A 25,879-nucleotide genomic window follows, 5' to 3' on the forward strand; every position below is an offset into this window, starting at 1 on the left:
TGGAACTTCGATTTTCAACTAGAATAAATAATAAAAATCAAAAAAAACACTTCACAAACAAACGAACGATTGAGCTCAAAAACAAAGAAGAAATGTGTATTTGATGGTTCTTCTTATTATCATACATTGTTGTGTTATTATTATTATAATTATATAAATACAATATGGTCGTATCAGCCAAGAAGAAACAATCTTCTTCTGTTGTTGCTGCTGCTGCTACAACTACTGAATCATCACCTGTTGTTGTTGCACCAAAGGTTGCACCAGTAAAGAAGAGAAAGGCTGTTGATGAAGTCATCCCAACCACTACTACTGAACAAATTCAACAATCAGTCGTAGAGTCGTCAACACCAAAGAAGCAAACAACAACAACAACACAGAGCAACAAGAAGCAAAAGAAGCCTGTCGATAAGGCAAGAGATGAGATCACAAAGTTGGCTGCCACTCCCACTCCTCAAGAGCACGAGAAGAATGTCACCGACTCAAAGATTGTCCCAACACTTGAGCAAGTCGACGAGAAGAAGAAGGCAAAGAAGAAGTCTGTGATCCCAGTCGTCGCCCCAGTCGAGCCTGTGGCCGCCGTCGTCCCATCCGACACCAAGGCAACTACTTCAAAGAAATCAACAAAGTCAACATCAACAACAACTACAACCACAACTACTACAACATCAACAACAGAACAAGAGAAGGATGATAAGGATACTGGAAAGTTTAGAGAGGATGAGTGGACTGCTAAGGAGGAACCAAGAAGCGAGACTGTGACTGCTGAAGGTACGTGTGACCTTAACTCGCTCGCCGCATCATGATGCCAATAATACTAACATACCAACAACAACATACATAGAGCTCGGTATCACATCTGATTCAATCACATTCGAATCATTGCAGATTGAGGAGAAGACAAAGAAGGCCATCGCAGAGATGGGATTCACAAAGATGACACCAATCCAGGCAAAGACCATCGTGCCATTGCTCGAGGGAAGAGATCTGCTCGGTGCTGCAAGAACTGGCAGTGGCAAGACGCTCGCCTTCTTGATCCCCGCCATTGAGATCCTCGTCAAGTGTAACTTCAAGCCAAGAAGTGGCACTGGTGTCATCATCATCTCACCGACTCGTGAGCTGGCCCTGCAGATCTATGGTGTGGCTCGCGAGCTCATGCTTAATCACACTCAGACACACGGCATCGTCATTGGAGGCAACGACAAGAAGACCGAGGCAGAGCGTCTGTGCAAGGGAGTCAATCTGGTGGTGGCCACACCTGGCCGTCTGCTCGATCACCTTCAGAACACGCGTGGCTTCATCGTCAAGAATCTAAAGTGCTTGGTCATTGACGAGGCGGACCGCATTCTCGAGGTCGGATTCGAGGAGGAGATGCATCAGATCGTCAAGTGTCTGCCAAAAGAGCGTCAGACCATGCTGTTCTCGGCCACCCAGACGAGAAAGGTCGACGACATTGCACGTGTCTCTTTCAACAAGGAGCCTGTGTACGTTGGTGTCGACGATGACCGCGAGGTCTCCACCGTTGAGGGTCTGGAGCAGGGCTACGTCGTGTGTCCCAGTGAGAAGCGATTCCTGCTGCTCTACACGTTCCTCAAGAAGAACCTCGACAAGAAGGTCATTGTGTTCCTGTCGTCGTGTGCCTCTGTCAAGTACCACGCCGAGCTGCTCAACTACATCGATATCCCCGTGCTCGAGTTCCACGGCAAGCAGAAGCAGCAGAAGCGTACCAGCACCTTTTACGAATTTGTTAATGCAGAGAAGGGTATCCTGATTTGCACAGACGTGGCTGCCAGAGGCGTGGACATCCCCTCCGTCGACTGGATCATCCAGTACGACCCACCCGATGATCCCAAGGAGTACATCCATCGTGTCGGTCGTACGGCGCGTGGTGTCGGCAAGAAGGGCAGAGCACTGCTCTTCCTGCTGCCTCAGGAGCTTGGCTTCCTCAAGTACCTGAAGCTGGCCAAGGTGCCACTCAACGAATACGAGTTCCCTCAGAAGAAGGTCTCCAACGTGCAAGACCAACTCGAGAACCTAGTATCACACAACTACTATCTTCACACGTCTGCGCGTGATGCATACAAGAGCTACATCCACTCGTATGCCTCTCATTCACTCAAGGATATCTTCAACGTCAACACACTCGAGCTTGGTTCAGTTGCTCTTTCCTTTGGTTTCCAGAATCCTCCAAAGATAATGTTAAGTATGTTATTATTATTCAATCAATCAAAAGTATATTCCAAGACAGAGACACTAACTCATCTCGACCAATCAATCAACCAATCAATCAAAGATGTTAATACAGGAATAAAGACTGAGAAGAAGAGAAAGGTTGGACCAGGAGCATCAAAGAATGGCTTTAGCGATGCCAACCCATACGCATCAAAGAATGAATATAGCAGCAAGACTAATCCATATGCTCCAAAGAATAAATAAAGTAGTAGTATTGCTTTCCAACGATTGATCAACATGATGACTCCCGCATAATCGTTTGTCTTTAAATTTGATCAGCTGAAATCATTCAAATGTTTGGACCTATACTTCAAACATATACAGAGTAATGCTTCCGACACACATACTCGGCAGCATTGTCAAACTGTCCTGGACACACTGGCAGTCATCAAGGCACTGGAAGTTGCAGCTGTCTCTTTTGTCATGGCGGTTCTTTGTCTTCGTTTCGAATCTCAATGACACTGCTACACTGTCAGCAGCATCCAACTCGACAACTACGGACCAGGTTGGATGAAAATATGTACCGTTGAAGACTTGCTTCAACACATGCTCTCACCTTACTGTTGCTTGAAACAACTGCGCAGTCTAATCATAATCAACATGAACAAGAACGACACCCAGCTCATGCTTGCAAATCACCAGTTGTTCTTTCAGCACCTCGAGAGCCTTACATGGAGCACGGATGAACATCTCTCTCTCTCCTTCTTCAAAGATGTGGTAGTCGACCATCCTAGTGCACAGTCTATACCGATCAGATACCTCAAGCTTACATTCAAAGATCACAAAGACGCCATTCTTCCCCTGCTCTCAAAATGCATACAAAGTCTTCAGCTCGAGTACCTTTCAATCAACTACTGCCAGCAGTCAGAGGCCAAGCACACCCCACAAGTATGTAACATTGATGATCTTCATCAGATACTCCCAAGTTCACTGCAGAGCTTGGATTTCTCCAATGTCACAATTACAAGGAAATTACTTCAGTGTCACAATGCTCAAGCACTCACATCTCTGGCACTCGGCAATGACAATAGCAGCATTGAATGGGAGCGTTGCACCCTGTCCGACCCCGGGGAGTTTATACAGTCACTGCGAGCAATCGACACTCTGCGCCATCTTGCTCTCTTCCCAACGAACGCCAAACACGAATATCAACCCGCACTGTTTGATCAGTACCTGTCGACCAATCACTCATTGACGTCACTCTCCCTGCCATTCGTTGGCCATCGCCCATATCTGGAGCTGATCGCCTGCAAGCTCAACCTTAAGCGGCTCCAAATAGAAATGGATGACGATGTTGTCTTCCCTTTCATAAGGTCGCTGCGACTCTCATCCACCAAGGACATGAACATCTACCACCAGCTTTGTGCCATAAAGCGAGCGGCACACGCTGAGGGCCAACTCATGCTCCAACATCTCCATCTCAAGTATAAGGAATGGTATCTAACACATTCCCACTACATGATCAATCATCTTGCACTGTTCTGTCAGACATTACCAGCCCATTTCTCCATTGTTTGGCTGACAATACAGTCATCATTCACTGAAAACCCTTACACATTGAACTGCCAATTCATGCGCAATTTTGGTATCCAAGTTAGCAATGGACTGGAGGTGTTGGAGTTGATATCAGAGGAGCACCATCCTGGAGGCACCACGTCCATTTTGGAGTCATCAGACATATCACAGAGTCTGCTCGACCATCTAGAACTGACTCCGCACTCGTCAATCAAACAATTCATACTAACCTGCAATCAAACACCTAGTACATTGCATTCATTCTACCTTCCCCGACAATCCCCGTATGGTCTCGTCCTATCCAGTTCGACAGTGTTGCCATCAATGATCACCCTCAACTATGCTGTCGAGCCTGAGCACGTCCAATCGGTCGATAGAGATCAAATACCCTACTTGTATCATTCAGTGACTTATTGGGATGGTACCCAATCTTTCAATGATAATGACTATACTTTAACTGTGGAGGATTTTATAGAGGTCAGAATTCTGATGGACCATGAACATGTTTCTAGCATGGAGGTTGGAACGCCAAGGCTCACAAACAGTTCTCTGGTCGAGACATATCCCAGCCACTGGAGTGGAGAAAGGTTAGACATGTATATCAAGACCAATCCATATGCTAATTGGATTAGCTAAGTAAATAAGATAGTCGGTTAATTTATTTAGAGGATCAACATCGAGATGAGCACGGCGGCGAACAAAGTGATGAGGGATGGCAACAACACTGGGGATGAGCTCAGGTTGAGTGGCATGGCAGCGCAGTTAATAACACGATCCTTGTAAATGTGGACAATGTCGTTGTAGTTGGTACAGTTGGCACTGGTCAGAATGAGTGGCTGCTCACCGGTGGCGAGGTTACGGAACCACAGGGGCTTCACGGCGGTTGGGAGAACAACTGGATAGGTGATGCGAACAAACTCTTGCATAACGGCATCGTCGTAGGAGATTCCTGACTCGAGCCAATCGCGGCTTCCCACGCTGTTCATAAGTCCGTCCTGGCGATAGACACGGTTCTGCTTAATAAACTTAAAGTTGGTGACGTTTGGATCGATTCTGTACTCGGACATGAAGTGGCTGTAGTTGGAGATCATATAGGTCTCGTCGATGAGAACGTCCACGTCGGCAAGAGCAGCGAGGAACTCTGAGGAGTTGCTGGTGGTGAGTGCTGGAGCAAGCTGGGCACCTCCGTCGGCAGTGATCTTGGCCTTGTAGGCAGCGGCTGAGATGGTCCATGAGGCCTTGTTTCCGTTGTACTTTGATGGTGCAGAGTAACTGGCCCAGGCAACCTTTTGCATTGTGGAGCGACGGGCGTCGAGGGTGATGCGAGTGGCGTTGGCAAAGCAGTGGTAGTTGTCACTGATGCCACCAAACACAGTCTTTGAGACATTCTCAGCGTTGAAGAAGAAGGCGTAGAACTGCAACCAACCGGCACGGTGGAGGGGACCTGGGTCGGTGGACTCACGAGTCATAACAGTGTTGGTCTTGTTGTCCTTCATGTAGGTGAAGGCAACATCGACAGAGTCCATCTGGGATGGCACAGCAGAGGAGTTGTATGGAAGAATCTCTCCCTTCTCCAAGGCCATCTGGACGCATGGCGAGCAGATGTAAGCCGCCGAATCAACGTATTTGATTTTGCTCTGTAGTCCGAGAAGCAACAAGTATGGGTTGTTTGGAGTCTGCGAGGTGAGCACCTTGGTGACTGGTACCGAGAAAAACTTGGCACCAGCAGCAAACAGAGATGCATCTGGCTTTGGTGAACCACATTGGTAGAGAACGTAGGTGGTGCCGTCAGCAGTGTCGGTAACGACCTTGTATGAGTTGGTGTAGGTCACGTTGAAAAGTGTGGAGTTGGAGACTGAGTTATTGATATGTTAGTTTGTTTCATGATATTGTAGTTATTCACTAATACATACTAACAGTTCTAACTGGGAAGTAGTTAACTGAGGCATTGTACTGTCCGTTTGGAATGCATTCCTGGAGGTTGCTGGTACCGTCGGCAAAGGAGGCAACGCTGGTGGATACTGTAGCCAAAAGCAAGATGGCTGAGATGACAACTAGGGTAGACTGATTCATGAAGTTGTTGTTGTGAATGTGTGTTGAACTAGTATCTATATATTTGTTAAGAGTGAACGAATAAATGAATGACAATGAATTAGTTTGAACGAGGTCCTGAATGGAGTGGACTACGAACGATCGGAGTAGAATGGATCAACACACTGTTCACTACTTGGTTCCCATTAGAGACCTCTTCAGAAGAAATGTGGCAGGTGTCAGTGCTAGTACCAAATAAACTGCTCACATAGCATACCAACAAATAACGAATCTAAATTGGACCTTCTCGTCGCCCAGTGGTGCCAGCGCAATCCCGATAAATTTAAACTACAGAGCTTATAACCTAGTTTATTTGCATCCGTCTACACTTTAAATTCAGATGCGCGCTATACTTTTGTCGTTTGTTGTCCCAAAATGGTGTTGGGGTGTCGGGCAGACGAGGTTTTTATTGCAATGGTGTTTGTTTGGTTCCACATGACAAACTCAAAGTAAGTACACCAAGTGTGATATATTCTTTGCAATATGTGATACTACTGTCATTGGTAGTTATCACTTGTCTCCAACTTAGTTGGAGGATGCTACAATGCAATCGTAGTATAAGACATCACTGTTGCTGATGACATTGACTGTCGCTGGAGTAGTCGTTAGGTCAATGATACTCAATGTTGAATTGGCATTGACCGTGTGTGTAGACATGTAGATTGTGGATGCTCCTACTCCTGTTGTTGAGTGGGTGACATTGGTTGGAAGGCCACTGAACACCAAGGGCTTGTTTGCCAGAGAGGTCAGATCCAGCAGTCCCATGTAGCCATAGCCAGAGACCATCATCGTACTCTAGTATTGAATGAACTCGATAGTATCAAAGACTTTACACAGGCAGATATTAAAATATTATAACTGGTCTGAAAGTGTAAGTACTACTTACAATTGTTCGTATTCCTTGAGGATACTAACTTGCCAGTGGAGGCATCATACTGGTTCAACGTCATTAGTAATGTAGAATAGTCATCAGTCCATATTGGTACTCCAACCAAGTATTGGTTGGTTGGTGGGTAGTAGCCAGCAGTTAGATATCCAAAGTCCTCCTCATCCATTGGAGGAAGTGTCTAGATGCATGGTGTTAATGTTGTAGTTGATCAATTAATGTAGGGTACATATTGGAAGATATATTTACATCGTAGATGACAAGTTTGGCATTCAAGTCCAGATGTCCAACCATGGTGTTGTTGCTAAAGGTGTCAAAGAACAGACAGTTGAGGACATTCATTTGACTGTTGTAGTCAATCTCCAGGATATTGATGGTTTGTTCTGCATTGCTAACTATGTGAGTCATGTTGATAACCGTGTTGGTATTGAGATCAAAGATCAACAGAGATTGGTCCTTTACAGTCAGCGGAGAAAGGAATTGGTAAGTATAAGTTATTGCTTCATCAGTTTCAGTACTTATTACGACTACATACAAAAACAAAGATGTCGGCCAAGCTGGAGATGATAACGTACATCAGGTTGTCAGCATTATTGATAGTAGTTACCAATGTCGACATGCATTGTTCTGGAAAGAGAGTCATGTCTTTGATTTGGACCAAAGACTTTAAAGAGGCTATTCATATTTGGATGTTAACATTGAGGACTATAACATTGGTTGATTGACTTACCATCAGTTTGGTCAACTACTGTAATGTTGACATTGGTTACACCCACTAGAGAGTAGAGTGTTTCACCATTGGTGGTGACAAAGCTGCACAAGTGACAGGAGACAATAAGGAATAATGTTAGTTGGATGTTTATCATCTTAGTATTCAATCAATCAGCAGTAGTAATGGTTAGTTAATGAATGATTAACAAACTTTGATAAGTGACTACTCCTTGTCTTGATCCCTCATCGGCAAAAGGTGCAGACAAGTCGGTAAAAGAGCTGTGGTGTGTGTTCAATCATCCAATCAAATCGATTGATCCTCAGGGACCCCAAGATATTTTGTGAGCCTCAGGGATGAGACCTTGAGTTGAACTTGCCACGTATACATAATTGTTCTACTCCATCTACATTATTACAACAGTAGTGACAAGTAATTGTAATTGCAAAGAGGTGAACTCTATTATATTCTAACTTTGTTTAAGCATCAATTGTTTGATGAGAGGTGTGATGAAACGCCACAGTTTGCGAGCAATCAGTGGCCATCCAACAAGGAAGAATACAAATGCAAATGCATTGAACCAGAGCATTGCCTTGGACGATGTCTTGACTGCCGCCAGTTTGGACTCCAGTTCTGATACCTTGGCCTCCCACTCCTTGTGTCTCTGTTGTGACATCTGTTCGTCATCCTTTTGCTGCTTCACCAGTGCTTCCAGTTTGGTGATGTATCCTGTCAGCTTGGCATCGTTGCTTGTTGTAGTAGTTGTCGTTGTAGTTGTCATAAACTCGCCATTGGCGTTGGCGTTGCTGTTGTTGCTGTTAGCTGCTGCTACCACTGGCTCCACTCTATTACTCAACGCCAGTGGTCTTGATGTTTGTGATCTGGCGAATGAGTTCTCCAGACCCAAGAGTCTGGTTTGATTGACCTCGATGATCCTTCGCATTGAGTTCAGTTCACTGTTGAGTGCTGCCATGTAGTTCCTCAGATCTTCACTGTATTGTGCGTCTGATGGTTGCCATGTGTCCGTTGACTCAAAGTACTGTTCATCAGATGAGGAGCCAGGTACGTTGAGATCCTCATCTTCGTCTTCATACTCCTCGTCATAGTCTGATAGATCATGGTCGGCAATAGATGGTGGACCAGAGAAGTCAGACATCTCGTCTTCGTCCTCCACGTGATTGTGTTGTATGTTCCTGTGCAGGGTGGGTGTGACTGCGCCGCTCTCCACCTTTGTGGTGATATGTTCCTGTTCACTTCCATTATTACTGAAACTGTTGCGTCTGCTATTGTCATTACTGTTGTTGCTAATACTATTATTGTTATTGTTTTCTACAACGTTGTTGACTGGCCTCTTCAATAGCTCTGATTGTTCATACTCCTCGACTTGAGCGCGTACCAGTGACAGCCACTGTCTGAACGACGCCTCTGCAGTGTCATGCACCCAACTCTCAATCTGACCTCTGAACATCCAATGGGCATAGTTATTCTTGACATCAATGCTCACTTTGCATCCAGTTGACTTTGTCATTGATGGTACAACATTCCACTCTGACTCTGACGTAAAGTTCTTTCCAATTGGACTACCATCAAAGAAGGTATCAGATGTGACACGTAATGAGCTGTGGACAAAGGGCAGAGTTAGGAATGTCTATTACACATCGACTCCATGAATACATATATACTAACCTTTCACTCTTTGTATAATATTGTACCTCTCTTACACGTGCCTTATCACCAACCAAACCATTGATAAAGGCATTGCTCGAAATGAATGAACAGAATGATATCTCACGTGTGTATCTTCCATCTGGTAATGGTGACCATTGTGTTATATCTATTGCTGTATCTCCCTGAATGATTGAATAAATGAATGAAGATAGTTAGTTAGTCAGGTTACTAGTTGTGTCATCATCAACACTCAATGTATGTATATTACTCTTGTTTCATGATAACGTAGTTTGAAACCAGCTCTCTCAAAGAAGAATGAAAAGAATGTCTCTACTGATATGTTGAACTCTTCTTCAAGATGAAGTAACTTCATTGTTTGTATGTTTGTATGTTGTTATTAATAAGTATGATAATGTTACAGATAGTTATTGTTGTTGATATATATAAAGGTATATAAGTTAGGTTGAGAATAATAAAGGTGGAGTCGATTCGTGTTGACCTTGGCTGACCCTTTTGATCTCAATGTGAAGATGGTTTTGGGGTTGGTTGTGACCTCAGCTAAACGTCACACACTAAACAACATATTGTTTATTTATTTGTTCTCTTTCTCTCCAACTCCTTCATAAACAGCCACCTCTCTGTTGTGATCTGATTCTCACCGAATGATATAGCCAACAATCTGGCAGTAGTGAGCCAATAGTGGAAGATCTCTTGTGGTGTGCTCTCATCCTTTTGTCTCGTCGAAACAAAGTCCTCTTCAATCATTTTGGTTACAGTCTCACTGGACGCCTCTAGCTTCCAATTCATCAAACTGTTCAAATATGTTCTGAACTTGTCCAACATCATCTCATCAACTTTAAGTCCATCATTCATTGATTCTTGATCCGGTACCATGACCACCTGGCATAATCCCTGTTGGTCCAAAGTGTGTTAGAATAATATTGGTGGATATCCATGTTAATGTATGTACATACTGGAGTCAATGATTTACCATGTGACAGGATCAACATCTGGATGTCAGTGTCCACCTCGATCGGATGGTACTTGAAGTCGTACTCAACCTTTTGGTTGAGGACAATGTCTTTGAGGGCACTCAGGTTGCGAACACCTTGTTTGTAGAGCTGTCCCTCAGCCAGACAGGTCTCATTGACAATGAGATGTGTGTTCTTTGGCAGTTGGAGTAGACCAGACACTATACGATTCTTGTCATAGTCCTTGTAGGGTATGAGATCACCATCATTCAAGTTGTCAACAGTGACGGCCAACATGTGAGATCTGACGACCAAGCTTGCCACCAACTTATTGATCTCCTCTGGAAGTGAATTGTCCAAGTTCTCTGGCAACAACAAGTTCAATGGGAAGTTGCCCAAGATAAGTCCTGCAGTCTTTAAGTATCTACAAGATTGATTGATCGATGGTCAGGACGAGCGAACAAGATGTCATCACTTATGAATGAATGAATGAACGAGGATAGTTACACTTTTGAGAGTAGATGGCAGAGAAGATACTCTGCAGCCAATTGATCACCAAGTAGGTGTTGTTGGATGTACTGTACCAACTCTCTCCTTGTTTGTTGGAGCTCTTGCTGAGGTGGTTGAGGTGGTCGTTGTTGTTGTTGTGCGTTGGAGAATGGTAGCTGAGTTTGAGTTGGATACATGTATTGATCCAATACCCTGTAGGATATGGCGTGGAGTCTGGGGGCGATGGACTCTGGAATCGTTGCGGTCTGGTCGTCGACAATGTCCATCATTGGCATGAGCTTGTCCAGCTCTGATGGCGTGGTGTGTGTCTCTGGCACGCTAAACTTGGAGACGACACCAACAAACTCCACAATCTCGTTCATCTTGAGATAGTTCTGCGAATTGACGTCATAGACCATGACTACGAATGGTGATTGATTGACAATGTTTGGGTCCATCGGCAGTGGGAAGTTCTGTATCTTCTTAAGGTCCGTGTCCTTCTCGTACATGCACTCCTCCTCTTGTTGTTGTTGGGCCACCTTGATATGTTTTGAGGGTACAGCAGAATCCTCTACCTTCTTCTGTGTCTCCATGTCCACTTCATCATCATTGTCATAGTCCTCCAATGGTCTCTTATTCTTGTTGGGTGGAGTTGATACGCTTGTTGACTTTGGAGTGCTCAAGGTGAGCTTGTTCGTCCACTTGTTCGTACATGGTACAGGTACGCAATAGTACATGTTCCTCTCAAAAGTGACATCATTGAATGATTGATCAAATTCCTCACCAGGCTCCATACTGATGTTGCCATTCTTAAATGCACCAGTGTCATACCTCTGAGTTGTGATTGATGTAAGTAAGTAAGCAAGCAGTCAGACTGAGACCGTGTTGCAATAACGTACCAGTTGGTTTGTTGATCTATTCTTTAGACGATATAGACCAAGATAGTATTGTGGATCGAATATGTCTTGTACCATGCAGCGCACCCTCACTAGACGACCGATGTTGGCATCAGACTCTGCGATTGAGGTGATGAGTGGCACAGTTCGATAGAGTTCATCATTGGCCAGTAGTTGTTTGAAATGTGCACTGATGCCCCACTGAGCGACTTCATCATTGGCCTGCTCATCATCATTAGCAGTGCCATCCATTCTACTATTCACATTTGAGTTCAATCTCTCCAATGATGATTTGTAACCATCATTAAACAGTTGTTGTATCCTTTTCAAAGGATGAATCAAGTCATCTGTTAACATTGGTGATGGATCCATCTAATATACTACTTTATATCTTATCTATGTATTATTATATATATCTTTATCTGTATGACTTGTGAATATACTCTTCACAAATTGAGTCTGGCTTTAAAAAGGGCGCCATTTTTCAAATCTGTTTGAACACTCAATCATGACGCAGTCTACAGATAAAATGACAAGAGAGCAGGACACTTTATTGAGTATGTCAATAAGCATATATACAGCACATATGCATGACCTATCTATTGAACTGTTGCACAACTAGCATTTGATCATTCATCTTACTATGGTCCATTGTGGAAAGTTAGACTATTTGACTTTGTTGAAGTTGTTGATCTTGAGATGTCTTTTAATTTATAATAATATAGTTATATCTGTGACATGCCATCTATAGATATACAGATAATTAATTAAATATGAGTACACAATCAACCTATAGCAACAACAATAACAATAAGAGTAGTCCTACTAATGATAACAATAACAACAATAACAATAGTTTAACACCTTCAAAGAGAAAGGATGACAATGGCAACAATGACATAGGCGATGATGTTGCCATTAGAGATACAAAGAGGTCAAGACAGACGATTGTGCAACTGAATGATGTAGAGGATGGTGAATTGGATGATGAGCCAAGCAATGCTCCATCATCAACAACAACAACATCAAGCCATGGTTCAAATGTTAACATCGTTGCTGTTGAACCAGCAAAGGATAGGAGGTCAACATCACCACAACCACATCGTCGTACATCATCCGATAGAGACAGAGAAAGAGATAGGGAAAGAGACAGAGAAAGAGAAAGAGATAGAGATAGGCAGAGAGATAGAGATATTAGAGACAGAGATAGAGATAACAGGGATAGAGAGAGGAGGGACAGGGAAAGAGAGAGACCGTCAAACAACAATGACAGAGATAGATATGAAAATGATAGATACAGAGATCAAAGAGATAATAGGGATAGAGACAGGTATCAATCAAGTGATAATAGAGGTCACCGAGGTAGTGAGAGTGATTATAGATCAAAGGACAGTCGATCGAACAACACAACAAGGCCATACAGTAATGGTGGTGGCGGTGGTGATGCTGTAGCAACTGGTGACAGTAGTAATGGTAGTGAGAGAAGGCCAAACCCAGCTAAAGATAGTGCATCTAGCGATGGTTCAAGGCATTCAACTCCAACAAAGTCTGTTGTCTATATCAAATCAAAGCAGGACAATGGTTCATTATCATCCGCATCAAAGGAGAGGAAGCAGGTCACTGCTTTAGTGGACACTGTCATTGTTGATGAGGAAGAGGAGAGAGACAAGGAGAGAAAGCTGATCGAGGAGAGCAGGAGAAGGAGGCAAGAGATATTGGCAAAGTATCAAGAGGAGGAGGAAGCAGAGGCCCGTAACAAACAACAACAGGACAGTTCAGCATCCAATAACAACAACACTCAAGTACCAGTACCAACGACACCAAAGAAAGAGAAGGATGATCAGCAACAGAAGCCCACTGCCGAGTCCAAGGATGAGGATGATGCTGTTTTAGATCTAAGCAAGGAATGGAAGACTGGCGATGACGAGGAGGAAGAGGAGGCGTCGTCTGGCGAGGAGGACCTGAAGAAGAGAGGCAAGATTGACCAGAGCGACTTGAAGCGCAAGGATCAGCCAAACACTGTCACAGCTAAACCAGCGCCAAAGCCAGCGCCGGTAGCTGTGCTGGACATGTTTAGCGACTCTCCCACTGGCGAAGAGGACGACGATCAGATGAACATCAATCTGAATGTCAATCAGCAGAGCAATGATCAGTCGTCAGAAGTCAATCTCACGGATAATTGGGACGACCACGATGGCTACTACAAGTACAAGATTGGCGAGGTCATGGACAAGTATCAAGTGTTTGCTCCAATTGGATCGGGTGTCTTTAGCACCGTGCTCACTGCCAAGAACATCAACACCAATGAGGAGGTCGTCGTAAAGATCATTCGAAACAGACATCCAATGCATCGATCTGGACTCAAAGAAGCAGAGATCCTTCAAAAGCTGAGCAAGGATCCACAGCTCTTGGCCAAGAGTCATTGTATCCAGTACAAGGATTCATTCCACTATCGCAATCATCTTTGTATAGTAGTGGAACCAATGAGGTATGTACTACATTGTATATCCTGACAACTACAACATCATCATGTTACTAACATTTGACCAAACATACACAGTATGAGCTTACATCAATTGATCAAGAAGTTTGGAAAGAATGTTGGACTAAGTATGAATGCTGTTAGAGTGTACGCCAAACAATTGTTCATGGCACTGAAGCACATTAGGAATTGCAAGATCCTACATGCTGACATCAAACCGGACAACATCGTGGTCAATGCTGCCAAGAACACCATCAAACTATGCGACTTTGGTTCGGCTGGTGAGCAACACGAATCAGAGATCACGCCATATCTAGTCAGTCGATTCTATCGAGCACCTGAAATCAGTAAGTACCTTGAGTGATGTATCCATCATTCTCCATCGATCAATCACTAACCATCGATCAATCACAACAACAATAGTGCTAGGTATGAAGTATGACTTTTCGATTGATGTCTGGAGTGTTGGATGCTGTTTAGGTGAGTTGTACACGGGCAGGTTCCTATTCCCTGGTAGCACCAATAATGATATGCTCCGTCTGTTCCAAGAGTACAAGGGCTCATTCCCCAAGAAGATGTTGAAGAAGGCAGAGTTTGCCTCGAGACATTTCAACGAGAGCTTAGTCTTTATGAAGGATGGTCGTGATCCAGTAGACAATAAGGTATGTGTTGAACATCATCACTTCATTCGTATGCCCAACAACCTTGTTACTAACACATTTTGGAATACTTCCATTCACCAATGACTGACACAGCCAATGAAGACACCATTGGAGATAACAAAGCCAACTAGAGACCTTCTAACATATTTAGTACCAAAAGGTGTAGAGTTGCCAGAGAATGAGATGAAGAAGGTGCATCAACTTAAAGACCTCATTGAGAGGTGCACAACATTGGACCCAGAGAAGAGAATCACACCTGTTGAGGCACTCAATCACGACTTCTTGAAGCCTTACTAAATTTTATGTCTATTGTCCGTATGACATATGTCAGTTATGTCCTTTGATCAATGTCAGTGACGCTGATGGATTGATTGTTTTGAGTGGGTGTGTCAACGACGTCATTGAAACTGATTTTTGGTTTGATTTTGGATGACCTCACCAAGCACCCCCACTTTGCAAAGGACCAAACAGAGTGGACTGCAAACAACAATCACAAAGGCATATCGAGGGGCGTGCACCATCAGAACATACATTCAGTGAGGTAGATATAAATAAATTATAAACAGACATAGATATATATCTTTATACTTGTACAATATTGTAAGTATTATTACAACAATATAGGATTGATTGATAAGATTCAAAAAGATAATGAGTGTGGTGTCTTTGGTGTACCCATCCCATCTCCCTCCGGCATTGGCCTACATCGATGTTGACACAAACATACAAACCAAACATAAATAGATCAATCAGTATAACATATATATATATATACATATACATTGACGACAGATGTTCTGCGGTGGAAAGAAAGGATCAGTCGAGGAGCTAAAGGTGTCCGATGACATTGACAAGTCGTTGAGACAGGACCAGAGACGAAGGAAGAAGGACATACAGATTCTGTTGCTTGGCGCTGGTGAATGTGGCAAGTCTACAATCTTTAAGCAACTAAAGATCCTACAGGACAATGGCAAGTGGACAGAGAATGAGTTGATCGAGTTCCGCAACTCTATCTTTGTAAATGTCACCACTCAGATGCAAGTGTTGTTGGCTGCTGCTGAGCAGTTCAATGCTGACTTGTTACCAGATAATATAGTAAGTAGTATGGATGTTGATTGATTCATTGATTGATTGAATGAGTGAGTGAGTACTGATTATATCATCTTTAGGAACCAGCAATCAGAATCAAAGAATACCAGAGTTTGTCCGATGCATGGACTAAAACCATTGGTGAGGATTGTGCTAAAGTATGGTCTGATCCTGCCATCAAGACAATATACGAAAGAAGAGACAAGGACTTCCAACTCAATGACTCGGCCAAATAGTATGTCATCCATTCATCCATGGATGGAACCATTCCAACTAACAATCCAATCAAATCCAATCCTATTAGTTTCTTTGATAGCTTGGAAAGGATATCACTTCCAAACTATCTACCAACACCACAGGATGCTCTGCGATCAAGAGTGATGACAAAGGGCATTGTGGAGGCAGATGTAGTGTTTGAGGATATATCGATGAAGGTGGTCGATGTGGGAGGACAGCGATCACAGAGAAGAAAGTGGATTCATTGCTTTGACGGAGTGTCTGCCGTGATCTTTGTGGCGGCACTCAGTGAATACGATCAGAGATGTCGTGAGGCCAATGTCAACCGTCTCGACGAGTCACTCAAACTCTTCTCCGAGATTGTCAACAGTCAATGGTTTACAGAGACACCCATCATCCTTTTCCTCAACAAGAAGGATCTACTCATTGAGAAGTTACAACGTGTACCATTCTCAAGATATGATCCATCATATACTGGTATGTTCCAACAACATAGTTTATTGATTATGTTATGTTACTAATCAACTCCATTCAATCAGGTGACAACTCATCAGGCGATGTATCAAGCAACATAAAGAAACGATTCTATTCACTGATGAAGAACAATAGCAATCTTTATTGTCACATGACAATTGCAATCGATACACAGAACATAGACTTTGTATTCAAGGCTGTCAAGGAGATCCTGCTGAGGGAGACCATCAACGAATTCTAGAATCCAATCAATCATTTAATTAATCGTTACAATGTATTATTACCTTTACTCTATTTATCTCTCTCTTCCAAGTTCATTATTGTTGACCATGTTGTTCATTTGAAGAGGTTGTTGCATCATGAGTGCCATCCAGTAGAGTCTCTTCCTCTTCACGCTTGCGCTTATGACATAGTGCAACCAAAGCATCACTCAATTGCATCTCGAGTTGCTCAATACGCTTGGCTTTCTCGTCTTCTTCCAGCATATTCCTTATCCAGTTGATCTCGAAGTTCTTGGGGAAAAGAGGATAATGGAGAAATGTGTCCTCGAAGTTCTTGGTATGATCCTCTCCATATTCTCTTCGAAGGTAAAGAGAGTAGTCATCAGCCGTACAGGGATATCCATCCACTCCAGGAGGATACGGGCTTGTGAATTTTGTTGTTACTCCGACCTTGGTGTCTTTAACCAACATTATCCAGCTGTCTGCCCAAACCTTGATACGCTTGAAGAGGATAATTATTCCTCTCCAACAATCCTCTGTGCATTCTTTGCTTAACAGAATCTCTTTGTATGCATCATGAAGAGCAAATGCTGAATAGTCATTTCTTGGACCAGCATACAACCATGCCATCTCTCTATTACCACAACTCAAGGGTAAACATGATCTGTGTCTCTGACAAAGATTCTGGATATTAACTCCTAGATTAATAATAGATTGATCCATAATATAATGTTGTAGAATGATAAAGTGTCGGACAATCAATTGATATCTTGATCAATCAAGCACACACCACAACAACGCACCATCATGTTGTGTATTATTGTGGTATCTCTTTCTCTCTTCAAAAGTGAACATCAAAGTGGTTGTCTTTGACACTCACTCACATCACTTCCAAGAACTCAACATCTGCACTTGGTTGGTTTGTTGGGGTTTGTAATTTGAGATGCGTGCCACAAACTAAGGGTCTTATCATATCAGAGATGGAGTTACCTTGCAAAAGGATAAAGGTAGAGGTAGAGCCTTCAGAAGTATTGGCTGAAGAGGCAGAGGATCTACAACCTCATCAACGACATGACGATAATGATATTGAAGACGAGGATATTGTTGAAACGATATCAATCTCGTCTTCACCATTATCCCGTCATTCATCACCTACACCTCCTCCTCCATTGTTACTGCGATCAAACACGTCACCATTGAGACTCACTTCAATTAGGACGCCACTCTTTCAATCACCATCATCATCCAATTCACTCAAACGATCATTCACCTCTCCACTCCATTGTAAACGTGAGAGGGACACTGAAGATGATCCAATCGACCTCAGTGTGGATTATGATGACGTCGATGACAATAGCAAGCGAGTCAATGCAGTGACATCAGCATCAGCAGCGTCAATGGCAACAGATCTGCCACTTGATACATTTGTAGACGAACGAATCATTAATGCACCAACTACATCAACTACATCAACAACGTCGACATCAACAATGAACCACCTACGACTAAGAACCGATATGTTTAAGATGTCAGCAAGGCCAAATACTTTATCATTATTGGCAAACAACAACAACAACAACAACAATCCTGCGATCGCTCCTCAAGATGCCACTACCAAGTCCACACTGGCACAATCTACATCAATGGACACCTCCTCAACATCCTCTCAAATCAATGAGGAGTTATCATTCGATGACCCACTGACAGTGATCAAGCTACTCAAGTCCACACTGTCATACAAGTCCAAAGTCAAGGACCCGGACAAGGATATCGGCTCTTCACCAACCGAACCAATATACAAGTATGAGTGCTTGAATGAGAAGCAACGTCTTATCCACGATCTTGTAGTCAAACAAAAGAAGAACGTCTTTATCACTGGTCCAGGTGGTTCTGGCAAGTCCTATCTCATTCACACAATGGTCGAGGATCTAATCTCCAGGGGCGTGAACACATTCATCACTGCTACCACTGGAATAGCAGCACTCAACATTCAAGGCACCACAATTCACTCATTCGCTGGCATTCGATTCAGCAACGCCCCATTCGAGGAGCTGCTCAGCTCTGCGTACTCTAGGAAGAAGAATTGGAAGGAGGCTCAGGTGCTCATTGTGGACGAGGTGTCAATGTTGGACGGCATCTTCTTTGAGCATCTCGATCACATTGCCAGGAAGATCAGACAGAAGATGAATGAGAAGCGTGGCATCCAACAACCATTGGAGTTGCCCTGGGGAGGCATCCAGGTGTGTCTGTGCGGTGACTTTTACCAGCTGCCACCCGTGCCCAGCTACCAAGATCAGAACAGCATTGTCGACAAAGAGATGTCACTTGTTAAGAAGCGCAAGTACTGCTTCGAATCAGTGAGCTGGTCCCAAACAGTCGAGGTCATTGTCCAGCTCACAGAGATCTATCGTCAAAAGGACACCCACTTCTCAAGCCTCCTGTCCAAGCTTCGAATCGGTCGACCAGACGATGAGATTATGACAACCCTAAAGAAGAGGCAAGGAAGTAAGTACATCCTCAATCACTCAATCAATCAATCACACGGACATTAATTACCATACCCATACATAGTTGATAATGTACATAATGGCATTCAACCAACGATACTATACACGACAAACAACAAGGTGGAGGAGAAGAACGAATATTACTTGCAACAAATAGAGGAGGACGCTGTAAAGTATGAATCAATCGATAGCCTGGCAGAGTGGGAGGGCCTGTCTAAGCCCAAGACAGACATACTCTCGTCCATTTATGAGAACTCCAAGAAGCAATGTCTGGCATCAAAGACCATCGTATTGAAGAAGGGAGCTCAAGTGATGCTCGTGAGGAACATCTCACCACAACTTGTCAATGGAAGTCGTGGCGTCGTCATTGGATTTGTGAACCTGTCACCAGAGAATCAGCGCTCGCTGCTCAAGTTCTTTGAAACGCCCGATGCCAAATCATTGGAATCATGGCAGCGAGACAAGATGCGAGACGTCATCACGCAGTCCAGCTCGTATCTCATCAGTCAAAACCATACACTTCTTCCAGTGGTACGATTCATGAATGGAGAGGTCGAACTGATCAAGCCAGAGAAGTTCTCTGTGTTCTTTGAGTCGGTGGAGCGAGTGTATCGAACACAGATGAGTGTACGTCTGGCATATGCGATCACAGTACACAAGTGTCAAGGTGTGTCACTGGACAGCGCCCAAGTATCATTGCAACGAATATTCGAACATGGTCAAGGCTATGTGGCACTCAGTCGTGTTCGAACTTTGGAGGGACTTCAGATCGTAGGTAATGTCACCAAGAAATGCTTCACCTCTGATCCAAAGGTAGTCCAGTTCTATCAATCAATCGACCAGTCAACATCAGCAAACAACAGAAACAACAATGTACCAAAGAATGAACCAGAAAACACACCGACAAAACAGGCAACAACAACAACATCAATAACCTCATCCGCGACCAACAACAACAACAACAAGGGAGATATTGAGATACCATTATTCTTCATATGCCCAATATCAAAGAAGTTGATGGAGAACAGTGTTATCGCACCGGATGGATTCTCATACGAAAGAAATGCTCTGCTCGATTGGATCAAGGAGAACAATGTCAGCTACATCACAAAGAAACCATTCAATGTCACCATATTCATACCCAATCGCAACCTTATGGCACAGATCGCTGATTGGAAACAGAAGAACAACTACAAACCAACATAATCACCCGGATGATATATTATTATTGTTATTATATTACTATTTTATAAAGGCACAGGCCAACTTTGTAAATAACAGTGGATTCTCTGCATGTATCCAGTGACCAGTGTTTGGAATGATCTCAATGTTGGCATTGGGGAAGTAACGACGTATCAAGGGGAAGTCCTTCTCACGGATAAAGTTGGAGTTGCCACCGCCCAAAAACAGACAGTCACCCAAGTATCTTGCGCCAGTTGGTGCGGGGAATCTCGACAACTCACCAAGGTGCTCCAGCAATGAATCAACATTGACTCTCCATCTATATCCACCATTCTCTCCATTTGTAAGATTAGTTAACAAGAATCGTCTTACAATTACATTCTAGATTGTGTTGTGTGGGAGGGTGGGGCGGGTGGAATGGTTCCAGAGTGTGTAAGTCAAAGTGATCAGACCGACTGATCAATACAAAAGGGGGGGTCTACTTACAGACTCGATAGGCTCAAAGTAACGCTCTGCCTCTGCTCTTGACTTTAGTGATGATACATCCAGTGCTTTCATTGCCAAGAGATAACGTCTAAAGTCATCCATGGTGTCACGAGTTAGATCATGTGGTGAGATATCAACGATCAGTAACTTGTGCACGATCTCTGGATAGAACAGGGCATAGAGCATTGCAACCTTGCCACCCATGCTATGTCCGACCAATGAGAGATTCTTGATCTTCTTGTCATGTATCAACAGGTTCAGATCCTCAACCATCGCCAGCAAGTTAAACTCTGCAACATGTGGACTTGATCCATGACTTTAACGTGTGTGTCAATCAGTATGCGATGTAATGTCTTGTCGATATTGATCAAACATACTTTCTTTGATCAACTTGGATCACATTGCAATTGGTCTCATTGGCAATCTTTGGAGATACTGATCTCCAATTTGAGCCAGCACCAAACAGACCATGAAGTATAATAATGTTGTCCAAGTTATTGTTAATACCAACAGACTGAGCATTTGATGGGCTCATCACATGATATTCCAATGCCACTGGCTTGGGCCTATATTATGAACATGTTGGTTAGTCATTCATCCAATCATTCAATCAATCAATGACACATGAATCATACATTTGAGTAGAAGTGCAGTAACGTAATATCTGAGTTGTGGTGGTGAACCTTGGTTGGTAGACACAATGTCTACCAAGTCTTGAGATACGATTCAATGATGTAGATATAAACATTGTTGTTATCTAATGTGTATCTGTATCTGTAATCTCATTCATGTCAATCTAGATTGAGACGAAGGGGGTTGACCAAGACTGACCAGCTCAGATCAACGTTGGCGCTTCTTTTTTTTCAACACACACATACGAAGAACATCAACTTTCAACCTTCCTTTCATCACGAAGTCTCTCTTCATTCATTCAAAGATAGACAGATACACTACACTCACATACTTTTCTAATATATTTATTTAGATATTCGACGTTTATATATATATATAAGATTGTAGTATTATATTATAGCATTTCTATATAAACATTGTGTTTGTGGAGTAAAAGTATCAGAAGCAGCAGCAGTACATAATGGCATTCTTTAACAACTTCAACAAACCTGCTGCTACTGCCTCACCATTCTCAATAGGAGGTGGCACGAACTTTGGTGCTGCTGCTCCTCAGCAGACTGGAGGTATGTTTCATTCAATCGATCAATCAATCATAGATTGTTGAAACATCAGCAATCAATTACGAGTTTTAGATAAACTCGAGAATCTTGATCATCAACTAACTAATACACGTACATACATATAAACATACATATACATTATATATATATAATATAGGATTCGGAAACACAGGAGGTGGATTCGCAGGATTCGGCGCAACAGCTCAACCAACTTCAACGTTTGGAGGTGGATTTGGAACACAGACATCTACTGCCACACCTTTTGGTGCCTCGGGAGGATTCGGTGGTGCAACAGCTGCCCCTGCTTCAACTGGTTTTGGTGGCTTTGGTTCGGCAGCGACCTCTTCTACACCGTTTGGTACCGGTGGCGCTTCGTCATCCCCCTTTGGTGCAGCGACAACCCAACAACAAGCAGCTCCCTTTGGTGGCGGTGGTGCTGCAACCAGCACATTTAACGTATTTGGAAACTCTGGCTTTGGTGCAGGTGCAACTACACAACAACCTACATCAACATTCACATCAAACAGTAAGTGATTGATCAATTGATTGGTTGATTCACTCATCGTACTTATTCAATCAAACATATACAACAGATCCATTCGGAGGAGCAACTAGTGCAACTACAACAAACTTTGGCTTTGGAGGCGCTCCATCAACTCCAAGTCAAACATTCTCCCTTGGAACGACACCAGCCCCAACACAGACAACGGGATCAATGTTTGGTGGCTCGACAATGTTGGGTGCACCAGCCACCTCTGCATCGACATTTGGCGGCTTTGGTGGCGCTCAACCATTCCAACAGCAGCAACAGCAACAACAACAGTTCAATATCACAGGCACCACCGAGCCAATCTACAGCAACACAGAGGACAAGTCCGCCAATGTAGTGCTGTGTGTCATCACGGCCATGGATGCATACAAGGATAAATCGATCGAGGAGCTCAGACTGATGGACTACAAGAAGAAGGAGCAAGGTGGTGGTATGCAGGCCGGCAATGCCTTTGGCGCAATGACCACTCAGACTCAGATGTCCTCACCTTTTGGCAACTCAATGGGCACGACCCTGGGCGCAGGAACAACCCTGGGTAGCGCCGGAACGACTCTGGGCGGAGGCACGTCCCTTGGCGGTGGAAGCTCCCTGTTTGGTTCGTCCTTGGGTGGAGGAACGTCACTGGGTGGATTTGGAACCAATCCATCGAGTGCCACGAACCCATTCGGGGCCACCACATCAATGGGCACAGGTAACACTGGCATGCCATTTGGTGCCTCAAGCGCGACTACTGGCCAGTCGCAACCGTTTGGCGCATCATCCTCGCCATTTGGCGCCACAACACAGACCTCGACAACGTCACCATTTGGCTCGACTCCCGCCACCACTGGCTCCAGTCTGTTCCAAGGATTTGGTGCCACAACACAGCAGGCTCCACAGACGCCATCGACCAATCTCTTTGGAGGCACATTCGGAAAGCCTGCCGCCACCGCTCAGCCCACCACCTCACTGTTTGGTGCCACAACCACACAACAGCCAGCAAACTCACTCTTTGGTGGTGGTGGCCTGACATCACAGCCGGCACAGAACACCACTTCGCCATTTGGTGCACAGACATCGACCAATCTCTTTGGAGGCCTTCAGCAACAACAACAACAACAACAGCAACAACAAAGCGCAGCACCATCGTTGGGCTCCACCTCCCTGTTTGGCTCAAGCACAGCACAACCAGCCACTAACAATCTATTTGGCATGGGACAGACATCGAATGCACAGTCACTCTCGGCTCCCTCCTCAAGCCTGTTTGGTGGCCTAGGCAGCACAGGCAGCGGAACATCGTTTGGTGCACCAAGCACAAACAACCAACAACTTGGCAGCTCGGCAACACCATCGCTCTCACTCTCCTCGACGCCATCGACCGGCTTTGGATTGGGAGGAGGCGGCGGTGGTTTGTTTGGCAATATGGGTGGCTCAAACACCCTGCTCGGCGCCAACTCATTCCAAACACAACCTCAACAACAATTCAACACCTCTGCCCTTGGCAACCAACCATCGATGATCATGGCCACGTCTCAACAGCAGCAACAACAGCAATCAGTACAAATCAACAACTCGATCACATCACAAGCACCTTACTACCCAGTGGCCCCACCACAAAACCTTCAAAGCCTCCTCAAAACAATCCAGGCATCGCCCTCCTCCTCGGTCTCGGCCGTCCAGGTCAAGCCATACCACACGTACACACCCAGGTCCTCTGCCAAGCTCGTGCCCCGTCGTGTTATCGGCTCGTCCAGTCACGGCGTAGACTTTGAAGAAGGCATCGGATCACAATCCGTCAACCTCCAAAACTCCACCTCCTCCACGGCCACGCCATCGCTCACGCTGGACAAGTTTGTAACAAAGTACAGCAAGACACTGAGCATCAACACTGCCAATGAGACCGAGGAGTCACTCAAGGGCAATGGCCCCTCTTCATCCTCACTCAACGGCTCATCCTCCTCCTCACACTCACTCTACCCCAACCTCAACCTCAACAACGAGTCCTCGTCATCATCATCGTTCTCCAAGTCGACTGCGCCACACTTGAACATCAACTCAGCATCTCCCCCAAAGGGCAACCACTTTAGCGACATGTCCAATGGCAGTGGCATTGGCAGTGGCAGTCTCAACGGAATGAACAACTCGTCATCAGGCCAGTCATCGTACACATCACCTGCACTGGGCACCAACCTGTCATCGGGCAGCGTTGGCATGCAATCCCCAGTGCTCACCAACAAGCAACAGATCAACAGCCATGCACCAAAGTTAACCAAGCCAACCTACTCCTGTCGCCCCCCCATTCAGGAGCTTCAAAAACTGTCCGACAAGGAGCTGGCAAGTGTTCGCGACTTTATTATCGAGCGACAGGGCTATGGCTCCGTCCTGTTCCTGGGCGACGTTGATGTGCGCGACATTGACATTGACTCGATCGTCACGATTGACACAAGAGAGATCTCGTTGTATCCAGACGACTCAAAGAAGCCACCCGTAGGACAGGGTCTGAATCGCAAGGCCATGGTCACACTTGAGCAATGCTGGCCACTCAATGCCGATGGAAACTACCGTCGCTCAGATCTTGACCTGGCACGATACGAAGCGGCTCTCAAGAAACGAGCAAAGAAGGACGAGATCCAGTTCCTAGAGTACGAGAGACAAACTGGCATTTGGAGATTCAAGGTGGAGCACTTTAGCAAGTACTCTGCTCCCGATGGATTGGACGACGAGTCACCCGCGATGGAGTACACACCAGTCAACCAAGCACAGCAATATCAGCAACAGCAGCAGGTTGAGGTGGCCAAGCAAAAGCCAAAGTTCTCTGCCACTGTGTCCTTTGACCTGGAGGACAGCAACGAGGGAATGTCACCAGTGCGTTCAATGGACGACGAGTATGAGGCCCCTCAAAAGAAGATCATCAAGACTCCATTCATCAAGAGAACCATCCCAATGCGTAGCATCGATAGAAGCAATGTATGTTTCCTCCCAGCTCCCAAGTTATAATCCAAGTTGACAACATTGACCTAACATCTTCTTCGCACTCTTATCAACAACAAACAGGAGGGATTATTCACAGTCGATACAACATCTGGCCAATCCAACGATACCTTCCAATCACTTGTTTTTGACAACAGTCCTTTGTCCTCGCCTACTCTCCACAAAGGTTTGTACAGTTGAGCGAGTTGATCAATCAATCAGCCTACATATATCAACAACAACAACCACATCAACAATCATACATACATCACAAACAACATCGATTCGACAACATCCCGACATACACATACACATACACAGACAATAAACGTTAACCAAAGTACCTTACTTTCATATATGTAACCTATAGTGCAAAGAAGACTGTCTCCT

General features: G+C 44.4%; 11 protein-coding genes across 11 annotated transcripts; 6 read left to right on the plus strand and 5 right to left on the minus strand.

Annotated features, from left to right (window-relative positions):
* Nucleotides 1-164: 164 nt before the first annotated feature.
* SAMD00019534_014950 (hypothetical protein) lies at nt 165-2,436 on the plus strand (the record flags this gene model as incomplete). Its single annotated transcript, XM_012902086.1, has 3 exons — nt 165-771; nt 845-2,203; nt 2,294-2,436. The coding sequence occupies 3 exons, from the start codon at nt 165-167 to the stop codon at nt 2,434-2,436; spliced, it is 2,109 nt and encodes a 702-aa protein (XP_012757540.1).
* A 342-nt stretch (nt 2,437-2,778) lies between these two features.
* On the plus strand, nt 2,779-3,776 carry SAMD00019534_014960 (hypothetical protein; the record flags this gene model as incomplete). The annotated part of the gene is made up of 3 exons (XM_012902087.1): nt 2,779-3,120; nt 3,214-3,668; nt 3,731-3,776. The coding sequence occupies 3 exons, from the start codon at nt 2,779-2,781 to the stop codon at nt 3,774-3,776; spliced, it is 843 nt and encodes a 280-aa protein (XP_012757541.1).
* A 633-nt stretch (nt 3,777-4,409) lies between these two features.
* Nucleotides 4,410-5,820, minus strand: SAMD00019534_014970 (hypothetical protein; the record flags this gene model as incomplete). Its single annotated transcript, XM_012902088.1, has 2 exons — nt 4,410-5,602; nt 5,661-5,820. The coding sequence occupies 2 exons, from the start codon at nt 5,818-5,820 to the stop codon at nt 4,410-4,412; spliced, it is 1,353 nt and encodes a 450-aa protein (XP_012757542.1).
* Nucleotides 5,821-6,716: 896 nt separating this feature from the next.
* SAMD00019534_014980 (hypothetical protein) lies at nt 6,717-7,590 on the minus strand (the record flags this gene model as incomplete). The annotated part of the gene is made up of 4 exons (XM_012902089.1): nt 6,717-6,905; nt 6,974-7,180; nt 7,260-7,399; nt 7,455-7,590. The coding sequence occupies 4 exons, from the start codon at nt 7,588-7,590 to the stop codon at nt 6,717-6,719; spliced, it is 672 nt and encodes a 223-aa protein (XP_012757543.1).
* A 312-nt stretch (nt 7,591-7,902) lies between these two features.
* SAMD00019534_014990 (hypothetical protein) lies at nt 7,903-8,901 on the minus strand (the record flags this gene model as incomplete). The annotated part of the gene is made up of 2 exons (XM_012902090.1): nt 7,903-8,743; nt 8,810-8,901. The coding sequence occupies 2 exons, from the start codon at nt 8,899-8,901 to the stop codon at nt 7,903-7,905; spliced, it is 933 nt and encodes a 310-aa protein (XP_012757544.1).
* Nucleotides 8,902-9,689: 788 nt separating this feature from the next.
* Nucleotides 9,690-11,709, minus strand: SAMD00019534_015000 (hypothetical protein; the record flags this gene model as incomplete). The annotated part of the gene is made up of 4 exons (XM_012902091.1): nt 9,690-10,013; nt 10,076-10,496; nt 10,580-11,394; nt 11,461-11,709. 4 exons carry the CDS (start codon nt 11,707-11,709, stop codon nt 9,690-9,692), a joined length of 1,809 nt encoding a protein of 602 aa, XP_012757545.1.
* A 518-nt stretch (nt 11,710-12,227) lies between these two features.
* SAMD00019534_015010 (hypothetical protein) lies at nt 12,228-14,898 on the plus strand (the record flags this gene model as incomplete). The annotated part of the gene is made up of 4 exons (XM_012902092.1): nt 12,228-13,945; nt 14,018-14,286; nt 14,363-14,601; nt 14,695-14,898. Coding segments are annotated over 4 exons (2,430 nt in total), but the record flags the coding sequence as incomplete, so codon positions are not given.
* Nucleotides 14,899-15,393: 495 nt separating this feature from the next.
* Nucleotides 15,394-16,642, plus strand: SAMD00019534_015020 (hypothetical protein; the record flags this gene model as incomplete). Its single annotated transcript, XM_012902093.1, has 4 exons — nt 15,394-15,696; nt 15,771-15,925; nt 15,995-16,404; nt 16,467-16,642. The coding sequence occupies 4 exons, from the start codon at nt 15,394-15,396 to the stop codon at nt 16,640-16,642; spliced, it is 1,044 nt and encodes a 347-aa protein (XP_012757547.1).
* A 960-nt stretch (nt 16,643-17,602) lies between these two features.
* SAMD00019534_015030 (hypothetical protein) lies at nt 17,603-20,335 on the plus strand (the record flags this gene model as incomplete). The annotated part of the gene is made up of 2 exons (XM_012902094.1): nt 17,603-19,127; nt 19,194-20,335. The coding sequence occupies 2 exons, from the start codon at nt 17,603-17,605 to the stop codon at nt 20,333-20,335; spliced, it is 2,667 nt and encodes an 888-aa protein (XP_012757548.1).
* A 36-nt stretch (nt 20,336-20,371) lies between these two features.
* Nucleotides 20,372-21,545, minus strand: SAMD00019534_015040 (hypothetical protein; the record flags this gene model as incomplete). Its single annotated transcript, XM_012902095.1, has 4 exons — nt 20,372-20,692; nt 20,798-21,113; nt 21,175-21,363; nt 21,433-21,545. 4 exons carry the CDS (start codon nt 21,543-21,545, stop codon nt 20,372-20,374), a joined length of 939 nt encoding a protein of 312 aa, XP_012757549.1.
* Nucleotides 21,546-21,890: 345 nt separating this feature from the next.
* On the plus strand, nt 21,891-25,690 carry SAMD00019534_015050 (hypothetical protein; the record flags this gene model as incomplete). The annotated part of the gene is made up of 4 exons (XM_012902096.1): nt 21,891-21,993; nt 22,148-22,516; nt 22,584-25,486; nt 25,574-25,690. 4 exons carry the CDS (start codon nt 21,891-21,893, stop codon nt 25,688-25,690), a joined length of 3,492 nt encoding a protein of 1,163 aa, XP_012757550.1.
* Between the last annotated feature and the right edge of the window lie 189 nt (nt 25,691-25,879).

This window comes from Acytostelium subglobosum (genome assembly GCF_000787575.1).
Source record: "Acytostelium subglobosum LB1 DNA, scaffold: scaffold3, whole genome shotgun sequence".
NCBI classification, from domain to species: Eukaryota; Evosea; class Eumycetozoa; order Acytosteliales; family Acytosteliaceae; genus Acytostelium; species Acytostelium subglobosum.